Source organism: Scardinius erythrophthalmus (genome assembly GCF_964197995.2).
Source record: "Scardinius erythrophthalmus genome assembly, chromosome: 19".
Lineage (NCBI taxonomy): Eukaryota > Metazoa > Chordata > Actinopteri > Cypriniformes > Leuciscidae > Scardinius > Scardinius erythrophthalmus.
Window position 1 is genome coordinate 2,646,498 of NC_138239.1, and position 14,898 is coordinate 2,661,395.

The window sequence follows — 14,898 nt, forward strand, 5'->3', positions numbered from 1 at the left end:
GGCGCTGTAAAACACACACAGCTCACTAGAGACCAATTATGACCCGTATTTAAGACCCTTCAAACCGGTCCCTCCGACTCATAATAATTACAAACCTCATAATGGAGTAAAAGGCAGGAAGACCTTTTTAAAACCGTTCAGGCAAAACTAAGGGTTTCACTTTATTTTAAGGTGTCATTGTTACAGTGTAATTAATATATTTAATATTAAGCAACTACATGTACTGTAGGGTTAGGGTAGGATTAGGGTTTGGTTGAGGATTATTTGCATGTAATTATGCATAATTTACTATTACTATGGTAAGTACATGTAACATATGATACAAGGACACTGTTGTAGGACACTAAGTTGAGTGCAATGCAATGCAGTGTTGGTGGATGCAGGGTTCGTACAGATACTGTAAAATAAAATTCCAGGACTTTTCAAGCACTACTTTTTGGGGTTTTTCAAGAACTACAATCAGAGATCTCTCACTTATCAAACAATATCTTTATATCTTTCAAAATTAAAAAAAAAACAAAAAAAAAACTAATAAAACAAATGGAACAATTAAAGTGCAGCAAATGCAATTGAACGTTCGAGAAGCCCCGCCCCCTTTAGTTACTGTTGCTATGTCCGACAAGCCACGCCTCTCTCACACACACACACACCATGTTCTCACGCAGTGAAACACACATCGCGAAGCAGAAGGACACTGACAACACACTGACACAGGACACACCAGGATACTTTTGATATGAGACAAAGTCTCAAATTTGGTCATTTTTAAAAGAAATTTAAGCAATAAATACAGTTCTGTGTCTCTTTAATGTGTTGTGACAGATCGCTCAGTTAAAGCCGCTCGTGAACCGATCATCTCTTCCTTCTAGTTCATTTATAGCATCAAATAAACATGAATGAACATCAGAAGGAATGTTGTTTTAACCGTGGAAAGACGTCAGCACACTCCGTTTCTCAAGTTCAAATCCTCCAACGTTAATCTACTAACTCTCCTGACCGCTGTCGGACAAAAATAGCAGATTCGGCGGATGGCGGATTATGATTGGTCAGATCGCCTGTCAATCAAACTCCCTGCGAAGGTTCAATTGCCATGAGAAATGGCTCTATATCTATATCAGACAAGCTGCTGCGTTAATGTTGCGCGAAAAGATTGTTTTATCAGTAAAATGAAACACTAATTTCACTCTCAATGTCATGTCTTTCTATAATTCAAGCTCTTTTCAAGTACCTTTTCATAAATATGGCTGTTTTCAAGGGTTTTCAAGGACTTGAATTTGACTTTCTGAAATTTAAGTGCCTTATACGAACCCTGTGGATGGAAAGTCTGTGCATAAGGAATGTGAAGGTGCAAACACATTCCTGTATGAGGAGGAGTGACACCTGTGAAAACCTACAAACCCGAAGAATTCCCGTGTTCAGCAACGAGACATCCTGCAAACGCAGAAGCATTGTGGGAAACGACTAGAAAAACACCAATCAGTGCCATGAAGTCCAAAACCTCGACGGCTCTCTTACAGTCAAACATTTATTCAGACCTTCAACATTTCTCACATTATCACAGTTTATTCGCTATAGTTTAGAAAATGGTGATAAAATATGAGCAGAACTCAGTTGATATTTGACTGGTTTTGTCCGTCCTTCTGTTAGACTGTCTCACACATGAATTATGTCGAATATCTGTCAGCTGTTAAATTTAACTACACAATTAGATAATACCAGTTTAGCTCAACCAATCACCAAGCAATGCTTCATTGTGTTCAGTCTGTGTGTAAAAAGAGCATTAGCAATTGAAGACAACACACTTCAGCAAAACATGATCAGCTCAAAGTGTCCCAATCATTTTTGCTCCCAAATTGTCACTGTATGAAGAATTATTGGGTATAATGTGTCACAGTTTACTTTATTTTGCTGTGCTCACTTAGTGAGGATACATAAATGAACTATAGAATCAAAGAATAAATTAATTCAAAATGTATAAAATAATAAATTCATAAATAAATAATGTCCTGCACCCACTAGTAAAAAAAATACCAAAAACTATATCTGGGGCCGGTTTTACAAAGCTATTTTAGACCGGTCTATAGTGTTAGAAAAGTCTAAAATTTGCTCATAGACTAGTCTAATGCAAGTTAGACTGTGTAACAACAATGACTTATTTTGGGGAAATAATTAGCTCAAATTAGCATTAATGAGAATATGCATATGTTGCTTACATGAATTAAATAATTCCCAACTAGGGAGTAGGTCAACTTCAACGTATATCAACAATTACACGATTTCTCGTTGTAATTAATGATATAGGCAGATAGAACTATGTTTCAATTTGGGGAAATTTTAGGTATAAGTTGAAGAATGTTCATTTATTGTACAAAATGTGCGTCCAGCACACGAATTGTACAATTTCTGAACGGAAATCTAGCGTCTTTAACACCAAAAGATAACACTTTTCCTGTGGCCACAAAGAAAATAATTATCCTCGTGTTTAGACAATTTGAGATTTCTTTCAATAGTAAAATTGACCGTAGAGCTTAAGGTAAGATCTGCACTACCCAGGGACTCAGATTTGAAACAAACAAAGCAAACTTGATTCAAATGATTTAACAAGTTTATTTAAATGAACTAACTACTTTAAAATCACACAGGAGTAAATATGCATAAACAAAACAATATACGATCGCAATAAGGAAAACAACAAAATAAACGTAGGAATCAAAGGTTAATATAGGGGAAGAAAGAAGAATATAAGAGAGAGAGAGAGAGAGAGAGATGAGCAAAAGAGAGTAAGAGTGATTTTAAGAATGACTTCGTGTGTGTGGGTGTGTTGGAGCACGTGGTCTGGTGTTTTGTCCAGAACCACGTGGGCATGTATTTATGTGTATGCGAAGAAGTGTGAGTCAGTGTGAGTGAGAGAATTGTGAGATAGGAAGAAACAGTTCAATCGTTCACCACAAAAACCCAATAGGCACAGTAATATTAGACATTTGAAACAGCACTTCAGATTACAAATTTAAAGTCTACGTTACTCTTTGTCGGCCTTCCTGGTGCGTGTGTGTCGCGTAGGTGCAGACCAAAGCGCCTGGGTCACGTGTTCACCGGAGCAGTGGGTCACGGCGTTGTCGTTGCTATGGCAACTTGAAACGAGCGAAACTTAGCAAGTTGATCTTAGCTTTAAGTTGGTTTCGTTGTTGGTTGAAACAGACTATTTACTGGAGTAAAATAGTTAGGAAAATAAACTTGGAAGAAAATGAAAATAAAAGCGAGCGAAGGTTTCCTTGAAGGAAGGAGGCGTGGTCTTCTTCCTCTCTCTGGCAGACTGCAATGTTTTCAGAGTTACGCGGCATTTTGAAGGAGCTGAGCTCACGCCTCTTGAGGTGTATGACCCAATCGCCTGGGAGGGCGATGGCGACTACCTCCTGACGTTTTTGCGGAGGCTCACGCCCCCTTCTAACAGTTATGGAGAAGTTAAATTTGGTCCCAATATTAATAACACCGGAATTAATAAAAGAATGCGTCTTCGGAGATTTTGAGTTAAAGATTCACTACCGTTGAGATTTTTGGAAGAGAACAATACCGTGGACGACTATGCCATGATTTAAAGTCGTAAAGATATAAGATTTTTCACTATAACAAGCATTTCATTCTTTGAGTATATCATAAAACTAGGTTATAGCGGTCCGATTTATAAGGACCATCACATAAAACAAATACATTTCAAGAATACATTTGGAAAAGGGTGATTTTTGATCATAATGTCCGCACATCCGAGCTTCTCTGTGTGTGTAAAGGGGTACTGAAAGTTCACAGCTTGTGTGTCCGGTGCGTGAACTGCGTCTGCTCCCCCCCCCCCTCCTTTCTTTCCTGAGGGGGAAGACCAGTATGTATGTATGTACGTATGTGTGTTTGCCCTCAATGGACAAAGGATCATGCCTACATCACGAGAATACATTTTAAACATTTCACAAGATGATTTCGATCCATACAATGGTAGGATCTGTGTGTGTTTCCTTGTGTGTGTGTGCGGACAGTCTTGAGGGTTCGAGCACGGGATAGAGTCTATGTGTGTGCGCATTACTAGTGTTGATTGAATTAGTCCGGTAGATAATGCTCTGTTGTGCTGAGCTGTTAATCAGTGTCTCAACGATCTCCAGGGGGTGTAAAGATGGCAGACTCGTGATTCCAAGGAGGGCAATCGATGCATGCGCCATTTGGGTCCGCACGTCCTGCCTGGCGGCATTGTGAGACAATAGAGGTGTTTTGTGTATTAGAATTTGCGTTAATCTAATCAAGTCAGACAACGACAAATGGGGTTTGGTCACGAGGAGTTTGAGCAATTTTTAATTACATGCGCGGGCTGTCTCCTTTGTGTTACAACTGTTTCACAAAAATAAAGACTGACTTAATTTAGACCAAAAAAATTAGACACCTTTGCCCGGTTGCATAAAGCACCTTAAGTGTAATTTTCCCGTAAGTTCACCCTTATATTTCCCTTATATTTGCAGAAAAAAACGTCATAAACATTCAGAATTTCCCTTAAATGCTGTATTTTCACTTAAGTAATCTCTTAAAAAACGTTAAGTGTTGCATAAAACCCCTTAACAGTCATTTCCCTAAGTATAATTTAAGGTTTGGAAATCGTAACCTTAAGAGTAAAACGGACAAAAATAATTATCACGTGACGACACACTTATAGAAACGCCCTAGTGTTAGTGTTTTGCGTATCTATGGCAACAACAGACTTTCATAACCACTTTTATAATCCAGGATCGCTGTCGTGAAACACTGAAATGTTTCCCTTACCTAAGAGAACCGTTTAAGAGATTATATGCAATACTCTTAAAGGTATAGCGGAGGATTTTTTACATCCGGGTGGATCACCTATACTATTGGTCCTCCTAATTGTCAATCATTCTGGTGAATCAATCAAACTTTTCAAAAAGTGGAGAGAGGGCGGGTCTTATCTAAAATTCAGAAAGATCCTCCGCTATAGACTGTTTCATCGGACGCACGCGCGTTGCCAGGGTTACGTGTTGGCCCGAAGTTAACTTCCGGTCTGTGTTATTAAGTTATTCTCTTAGGTAAGGGGAAATTACCCCTTAAGTATCATACTTAAGGGAAAAACTTAAGGTGCTTTATGCAACCGGGCACTTACCCCTAGGTCTAAGACTCTGTTACCTTGGCAACCAGCAGTAACAATCAGTTACATTACAAACAGCCAAAAGACAAGGGAAAATGGCTCCTAATTTAAACATTTCTTCTTGTTACTACATTCTCCGCTAAATTTCCCAAGTAAAATGTCCTTGTAACTGTTATACTCCTCCAACAAACACATATTCTCCGCTGGGGTAAACTGCACTGAGTGGTTGAATGCGCTCACTCGATCCGCCATGTTTTTTGTTTTGAAAAGTGTCTTATTTTACCCAGAATGCATTGCAGTGTAGTCCTACTTAAGATAGTCAGAGTCTTAAGTGCTTTGTGCAACGGTCTGATTTAGATGTCTATCTGAAGTCTGACTATCTACTATATCTAAGCCATAGTCAAAGTCTATCTTTGTGTAACCGGCCCCTGGTGTCTGAATAATGTTTGGTTTTGACTGTATTAGTCAGGCGGTTTACTGTTTGATTGTTGTGGTTTGCAACACAGAATTGACCGGTAATTTGGAGCTAATGTGTGAACGGTCTCTTACTGGGAAAAAGCCAGAACGGCGTTGCGTGTATAAACGGCATATTTGTGTATTCAACGGTAAAGTCATTCTGGTAACTTTATAATTCTATAATGAGAGTGGACTCTTCTCTCATGCCCCTCACACACTGAAACACACACACACTGTGCAATACAGGATCGATTCAGTGTCGTCGTGATGAGACTTACAATGCGAACGCAAACATCAGGAAACATGAGAAATCCACCGTTTTTAAACTATCATTTTATATTTAAAGATTCAAGGATTTTGACAACAAAAATAAGATTCTGGACAACACTATGATTTCTGTGATCGCATAGAAACTTTACATTCATAAGCATTTTAAACATACCTAGGGTTTCTTGTTAGGAACAAATTATGAAATTATGAACTTGAAATTTTACATTCATAAGCATGTTAAGACAGTGAACCTCTCCTCACCTCTACTATACTGCGGAGATCCCTGACGTACATTCGCTCCGTCTCAATAATCTCCATTACGACGCGATCCACGTAGGAGAGCTGAGGGTTCGGCGCCATGCTGCCGCTGGCGAACGGAGACGGAGGATCTGAACCCGACCACTCGAAGCCGGGCCCTGAAGGACCCACCGGAGGACTGAGCTCCAGGTCGATCCCAGCACCGGACGGCGGACCGACGCTCCCCTCCACGGACGAGCCGGACGACACCGCACTGACGGGCCGCCCGTCCTCTGAGGGCTCAGTGCTGGACAGGGAGCAGCGGTCGGTGGATCGTGGGTCGAGACTGCCCACAGACGAACCGGTGGACGAACGAAGACATTCTGCTGGAGACAAACAGGGCAGGAGTTGAACATGCTTACAGTCTTATAATTCAACAGCAAAAAATATACATATATTAAGCAGAAAAGAAAAAAAAAATTGTGGAAATGTTTTTTTTTTTTTTCTTCAGGATTCTTGGAGGAAAAGAAAGTTCAAAAGAACATCATTTATATGAAATAATTATCCTTTAATTATATATATATATATATATATATATATATATATATATGGTTCATATATATATATATGGTTCAATCCCAGAGATATGGAGATCTTAATGCAGCTCCATGATTAAATTGGTCATTTTAGAATTCAACAGAAAAAAATATATTAAGCAGAAATAAACATTTTTGTGGAAATTATCTTTTTTTTTTTAAGATTCTAGGATGAAAAAAAGTTCAAAAGAACATAATTTATTTAAAGTAAAGATCTTTAATATTTTATATATGGTTCAATCCCAGAGATATGGAGATCTCAATGCGGCTTCATGAGTAAATTGGTCAATTGTGCACATTTTCAGAAGTCGAAAACCAAATGTGAGTCACTTTTTATTTTAAAGAGAAACATCTGAACATCAAATAATGTTGAAAGAAGAATTTTTTTTTTTTATATCAGTGCCATAAATATGTTTTTTTCCAAAGTGTGAATGCCTGTAACTCTAAAAGTATTAACTATATCTCTGCATGATTTTAGATTCTGGTTCTTGAGATACAGTCTCTTGAATACTTCTGGAGTTTCAGGCATGCATACTTGAGGTTAAAAACACGAGAAGTGCATTTTTCCCATTTTTGAACGCTCACCGTTGGCATATAATGAAACAAAGATTGCTAAAGTCCACAGATTTCACTAATAGACTGACCAATCTCTGTGTAGAAATAAAATAATGATCCTGCCATCTTTCTAAAGTCGTTTTTACCCCCCTGTAATTTGGCTCTAAATCTCAGGTGGAAATTATCATTTTAACAGTGAATTCCTCATGTTTCATGACATTTAGGCTAATATTTTGGCTTTCTTCTTCATTTATGTTTTCAAAAGCCGGTGGAGTTGACCCGTACTGATCCACCAATGTTTGGACAGAGACTAGAATAGAGAATAATAGCCTGGGAAACTAGTCATCATTACACAATCACTGATAATGCAAACACATGAATGTTCCCATGCCAAACTTCTCCTGAAAGACTCCGTCATTACGAGCTCTTTCCACTGGGCTTGTGGATGCACGATACGAGCCATCTCACTGCGTGAACCTGTCCGTGTTTAACCACGAATCCAGCCGCAAGCCTCCACATGAGCAACACTATCAACTGTGTGAGTCATGCATGAGATCAGCAGCAACACCCATCAGACGGGGACGTACACTAGCATCTGTAAAGCAGCAGCTGTTCGGAAATCTGCTGGAGTTCTGCTTTAGTAAGAGTGTGTTTTCATTTCATTCCTTCGGTAAGATTGTGAACGAACACACTCACAACACACACACACACACAACACACACACTCCAATACAGGACAGATTCAGTGTTGTCTTGATGAGACTTACAATGCGAACGCAAACATCAAGAACCATGAGAAATCCACCGTTTTATGAAATTATTAAATATAAATTTTACATTCATAAGCATTTTAAAGATACCTAGGGTCTCTTGTTAGTAACAAATTATGAAATTATGAAATTGAAATCTGACATTCATAAGCATCTTAAAGATACCTAGGGTTTCTTGTTAGTAACAAATTATGAAATTATGAAATTGAAATCTGACATTCATAAGCATCTTAAAGATACCTAGGGTTTCTTGTTAGTAACAAATTATGAAATTATGAAATTGAAATCTGACATTCATAAGCATCTTAAAGATACCTAGGGTTTCTTGTTAGTAACAAATTATGAAATTATAAAATTGAAATCTGACATTCATAAGCATCTTAAAGATACCTAGGGTTTCTTGTTAGTAACAAATTATGAAATTATGAAATTGAAATCTGACATTCATAAGCATCTTAAAGATACCTAGGGTTTCTTGTTAGGAACAAATTATGAAATTATGAAATTGAAATCTTACATTCATAAGCATCTTAAAGATACCTAGGGTTTCTTGTTAGGAACAAATTATGAAATTATGAAATTGAAATCTTACATTCATAAGCATCTTAAAGATACCTAGGGTTTCTTGTTAGGAACAAATTATGAAATTATGAAATTGAAATCTGACATTCATAAGCATCTTTAGACAGTGAAATAAAACAAATTTTTGTTAGAAATGGAACAAATTATGAAATCGTTGTAATGAAATACATAATTGAATTTTACATTAATAAGCATTTTTAGGACACTGAGATTTGACAATTTCTTAAATGGAACGATTTATAAAATAGTTGAAATTATGAAATTTGTATTGAAATATTTCATTCATTAGCATTTTTAAGATACTTACAATTTCTTGTTAGAAATTGACATTTTGAAGAAATCATTGAAATGAAATTTCCTTTTTTTTTTACACAAGCATTTAAGACACTAAAAATGTGACAATTTCGTTAGAAATCGAACAAATTATGAAATCACTGAAATAATAAAATATTTGACAATTTACATTCAGATGCATTGAGATTTGACTATTTCGTGTAAGAAATGGAACAATTTATAAAATTGTTTAAAATAATGAAATTTGCATGGATGTTACGTTCATATTCATTTGCTTTACACGTTCATAAGCGTTTTTAAGACCTCATTTTTTTTTTTACAAGTGGAACAGTTTATCATCAATCAATCTACTTATGAGTAATAATCAAAACAGTCATATTTGTCAAAACTGACTTTTCCTAAGCCAAATAAACCTATGAATTCATCATAATTAAGTCAGTTTTTGCGTTTGCTCATTAACTTCATCAGGACTAGTTATGATAAAGTGAGTCACAACGACAAACAAACAGCAAATCCGGTGAAGTCTGACTCACGAACAAACGACTCTTATGAACCGATTCTTTAATGAATCAATCATGCAACTCGTTCAATGAATCATGAATGGAATTTGAACGGGAATATTTCTCATGTTCATGACCTGCTATATTACTTCACCAGAACTAGTTATGACAAAGTGAGACGAAATCACATTCCATGGAACAGAATATTTCAGGAACTAAAACAATGGAGCTCCTCATCTTCTGTCTCCTCGAGGCTTCATTATGAAATTCATGACTAAAGGATCATGGATGTAAATTTGCTGCTGCGTGACAGTCAATCATAACTATTGCTGTTGCTCACTGAGCTCTGCGTGCACGGACAACACTCGCGTCTGAGAGAGCGGAGATCTAGTGTGATCCAAAGATCCTGATAATGACATTTCAGATTTCATTTCAAATGCTCGATCTTACAATGAGAACTAATGAAATGTTCAAGTTAATTAGTACAGATGATCAGCTAATGATCTCCTGTTGACTCTGATGAATAGCTTTAGTAAGTCGCTGTAGATAAAGCCTGATATACGCATTAATGTAATGATTAAGCGCTGACCTCTGACCTAGGCCTGTCATAATCATGCATTTTGTGTTGATGATTCATTAATTGCAATTTACGACTTATTCGGTTTTGTTCTCATCACTTACAGTGAAAGACTAATAACCTTATTGTTTTATTTACTTGGAATTGTTTATAATATAATAATAATAAAAATATAATACAATAGGTCCATGTGATTTACTTTAATGCTGCGAAATTTTAAATGTATAATATAATAATAATAATAATAATAAAATAATGTTGAACCCACAAACCTTAATTTCATTAAAGGAATAAAAAAAAAACATTTAAATGAATTTTTAATCAGACTGTATTTTATGTTGTTTTTTATTTGTTTTTGTTTTTATAGTTAAAAAAATGTAATATTAAAATAAAATAAAAAATACAAATAAAAAATGACATAAAATACAGTCTGATTAAAAACAAACCTTCTATGAAGGAATATAATAATATATTATAATATAATATAATCCACAAACCTTAATTTCATGAAATAAGGAATAAAAAAATACAATTTATAAAATAGAAAATAAAATAATATATCAACAACATAACATACAGTCTGATTAAACCCTGTCTCTCTTTATGTACTTTACAACAGTGTTTTTATATTCTTTGCCAAAATGTGATTGACGTTTAAACTGCACAATAAATGCGATTAAATACCACGAGATGATCAATCAATAACCACGTCACTTCAAACACACACACACACACACACACACTCCCTCCCTCAGGCGCTTACAGGAAACCTCAACACACCCCTAACACAACATTCACATTCCTTCACATGCATCGGTTTGCAACTCACCGTACAAATGTGGAAATACGTGACGTACAAATGACAAACGCTCATCCCGACTGACTAATATGAGCTCAGACAGGCCGAACACGGCCATGTGACTCAATAATTACTCACAGTAATATATATATATAAATAAATCTATAGAGGGAGCTGACAGAGGCGATGCAGCGCTGGATTATAAGTGTGGTTATTAAACTTTGACTTCTGCTCTGTGAAAATACTTCCTTTTAAAACCGCAACAACCTGTCTCAAGGGAACTGATGATTTCGGCTCGACCCCTTATCAGTAAACAACTCTGTGCACACTAAAAACAAGCATTCACACACATGCCTTCACGTCTGACTGAGAGAGTTTAAACACTGATTAACTCACGCCAAGGTGAGTGTAGTATTCAGACTGTTGTAAACACAAGCTCAAAGCAGCTCGAGATAATGAACCACACACACACACACACACACACACACACACACACACACACACAAACACACACACACACACACGCTCGTCGTCTGGATTCACAGACGCGTCTCGAACTGAATTGCTGGAATTCCTGGGATGCTCGAGGAGAGAGAGCTTTGATTTTCATTGCTTGAATTCCTGAATAAAAAACAGACTGTAAGAAAACACACACTTTTCCTCTTCACCTGATCATCTCTACGAGGAAGACATCAGCTCAGACTCAGAACACACTGAACTGTGATCGCCATGCCATGAAAGTCAGATCTCGGTTTTATTATGCATCATTTTTTGTTGCACAATACGTTTTTAAATATCGCTTTAACTAAGACATTTCTATACTACCACTAGAAAGAAATTGTTGTTAGCGTCACTTACGGTGAAAGACTAAATACCTTATTTTTTTAATCATAATATTTCTGATCATATATAATCATATATGATATAATAATAAAATATATAATCAAATAGGTCCATGTGATTTACTTTAATGCTGTGAAAAATAAAATATAATTTAGTATAAAATAATATAATTGAACCCACTAACCTTCATTCCGTAAAATAAGGAATAAAATAAATAAGTAAATAAATAAATATAAAAAAAATATAAAAATATAAAAAGACAAAATTAAATTAAACATAACAGTCTGATTAAACACAAACCTTATATATATATATATATATATATATATATATATATATATATATATATATATATATATATATATATATATATATATATATATATATATATATATATAATGTATAAATATAAAATATAAAATAAATTATTATAATATAATATAACATAATATAATTAAATCCACAAATCTTCATTTCGTAAAATAAGGAATAAAATGAAAATAGAAAATAAATAAAACATTTAATTTAAATAAATCAAAATAAAACAGAAAATAAAATAAAAATAAATAATAACAAAACAAAAAACAAAGTCTTATTAAACAAACCTTCTATATATAATATAATATATTATATTATATTATATATAAGAGGTAGAAAATGGGCTTGAATACAGAACTACACTGAATTGTGATCACTGTCATGCCACAAATGTCAGTTTCGGTTTTATTATGCATAATATTTTTTGTTGCATAATAAGTTTTTAAATACCCCTTTAACCAAGACATATCTATACAACCACTAGGAAGAAATTGATACTTTCATTCAGCAAAGACACATTACATCAGTATCAGTCGTTTATAACGTTACAAAATATCCATTTCAAACAAACCATTTCTTTTAGAACTTTATATTCATCAAAGAATCCTATGATCAAACAAGTTTAATATCATCAAATCATATTAGAGTGATTTCTGAAGGATCATGTGACACTGAAGACTGAAAATTCTGATTTGATCTCAAATTACACTTTACTATATATTCACATAGAGAACAGAAAATATTTCAAAATTTTTACTGTATTTTTGATCAAATGAACACAGCCATGGTGAGCAGAAGAGCCTTTTCAATGATATAGCGATATTACCCAACATCATAATCTTCAGACAGACTTCACACAACCGTACAGTTCAGGCGCTGTGAGTGACAGAATCTTATATATTAATGATTAATGATTCGCTTCCAGCCAGTCACAATCACACAGACATCCGTCAAACCGTAAAACACCAGATGCAAATTTCCCAGCGTCCAACAGTCAAAGCAGATCCAGAGACTCCAGATCCGATACTCTACAGTTTCACTGATGCAAATGTCTGGCCATGAACACAACACACACAGCTTTTACTGTCAAGCCTTTTCTCCCTTCATTCAAAGACACCGGTGGGAAAAATGACTGCATGCATAATGTAGACGTGTGTGTAAAATGAGAAAAGCGAGTAAATATTCCTCACCTGAAGCGAGCAAAACGCAGGGATGTTTTCCTTTCCAAGTTTCCTGATATTAGTAATGGAGTTGCACACCTCAGGGAACAAGAACGAGATCCGATCGGATATGATTAACACATGTCGGAGTATGAAACACGCCCTCCTTGACTTCTCATTAACTTCACTGTTCTGGCTTGAAGTCTCAGCCGGAGTTTTGGTGATTTTTAGTTGCAAAATGCACGTTTCTTTACAATTAATGACTCTTGCATCTAAACGCAATTAATTTTTAACTCTGACTTCATACTTTCTGAAGCTCCCGACACACCAGAAAGTCTTCTCTGTCGAGTCCGGACGAATGAACACAGTTTTTCCACGAGTGTTTGAAATGCTTCAGTGCTTTTCTCATTGACATTTAAGAGGGATGTTCAGATGGAGATCAGCGAGGCGGAGCGGCGTCTCTCTGAGGCTCGCATGCAAAACCTCGTTCCACAGACGCACACGACGCCACGGCTCACTATCAATTTTTAAACTCCATTTTAATGGTTAGCATAGATTTTTTGTAATCAAAAAGCATGTCTAATAGTTAATATAAAAGAATTTATTAGAAGTTAAACAAAAATTACATTCATACAAAATTACAAACGTTTTATTTTCTTCTCAAATTCCGTAAAAAAAATTAAATCAAATAAAAATCAAATTCTGTGTTTTTTGTGTTAAGTTTTCTAGATTCGATTTTAATGGTTTAATTACATTTTAATAATCAAAAAGCATGTATAATTAATTTAATTAATAAAATATATTTTTTTATTATTTTAATTATTATTATTTTTTTCTGTGTTATGCATTTTATTTTTTCTGGCAATCAAATGAAGGCATAAAACATTCATTTATCTTTTAATCACATGAAATTAAGCAACGGTTTTTGTTAAAGTGCTGCACAACCGAGCTTTACTGCTAAAATGAAAACATGGAAGAAAAATTCTGATTAGCTATTCCATAAAAAAATTAAATGTTAATAATTTATTATTATTATTAGTTTTTCTATTATTATTACATTGAGGCATAATATATTTCTGTCATAATTCCTTCAAGTTAAACCAAACTTTTATTTTGACGGGTTGGCGTGAAGACCTTTGAATTTCTGTGTTTATGATATGACGATGATGAAATGAAATGAAACGGAGCTGCTTTTTATTTATTAATCAAATTTGACAAATTCCGTGAAAATATACAGTAAATTCCGTTTTTATGCATCGTGGAAATCACATGATCCTACATCTGCTATGAGATCATCTTTGCTATAGGTAAACTGATGCATAGACAAATTAACCAAACTGTTCTAGATGCGCAAAATTAATTAGATCATAAATGTGACTCTGGATCACGTCACCAGTCTCGAGTCGCACGGGTTTATCTGTGGCAATATCCAACAATACATTGTATGGCTCAAAATGATAGATTTTTCTTTTATGCCAAAAAATCCTTAGGATATTAAGTAGGGGTGCACCGAAATTTCGGTCGCCGAAATTTTCGGCCGAAAATGCCATTATCGGTTTCGGGCCGAAATAAAAAAAACTGCAGAAAACGTAAACCGAAAGTGAATGCCACCCGCCCCTCCCATCCGTGCGCAAGCGCTTAGGTTTCACTCACGGTCGAGCTGTTATCACGCGTCTGCCTATCAAAGATTAAGCATGTCAGAGGGCTGTCACTTATTGCACAAGCGATCGGACCAACCAACACAAGTTTCGAAAACGAAAATAGGGAACGGCCTTCTCTCGGAGCGCGTCCAGCTCGTCACGATACGC

General features: G+C 35.4%; 1 protein-coding gene across 1 annotated transcript in view; it reads right to left on the bottom strand.

The window, feature by feature from the left end:
- The window catches only part of LOC308707683 (pleckstrin homology domain-containing family G member 3-like), a 63,248-nt gene that overhangs the window by 27,708 nt on the left and 20,642 nt on the right, over positions 1-14,898 (bottom strand). Inside the window, exon 3 of the mRNA XM_081394300.1 lies at positions 6,122-6,483. Coding sequence (XP_081250426.1) covers positions 6,122-6,483 — 362 coding nt within the window. The remainder of the gene's footprint in view (positions 1-6,121; positions 6,484-14,898) is intronic.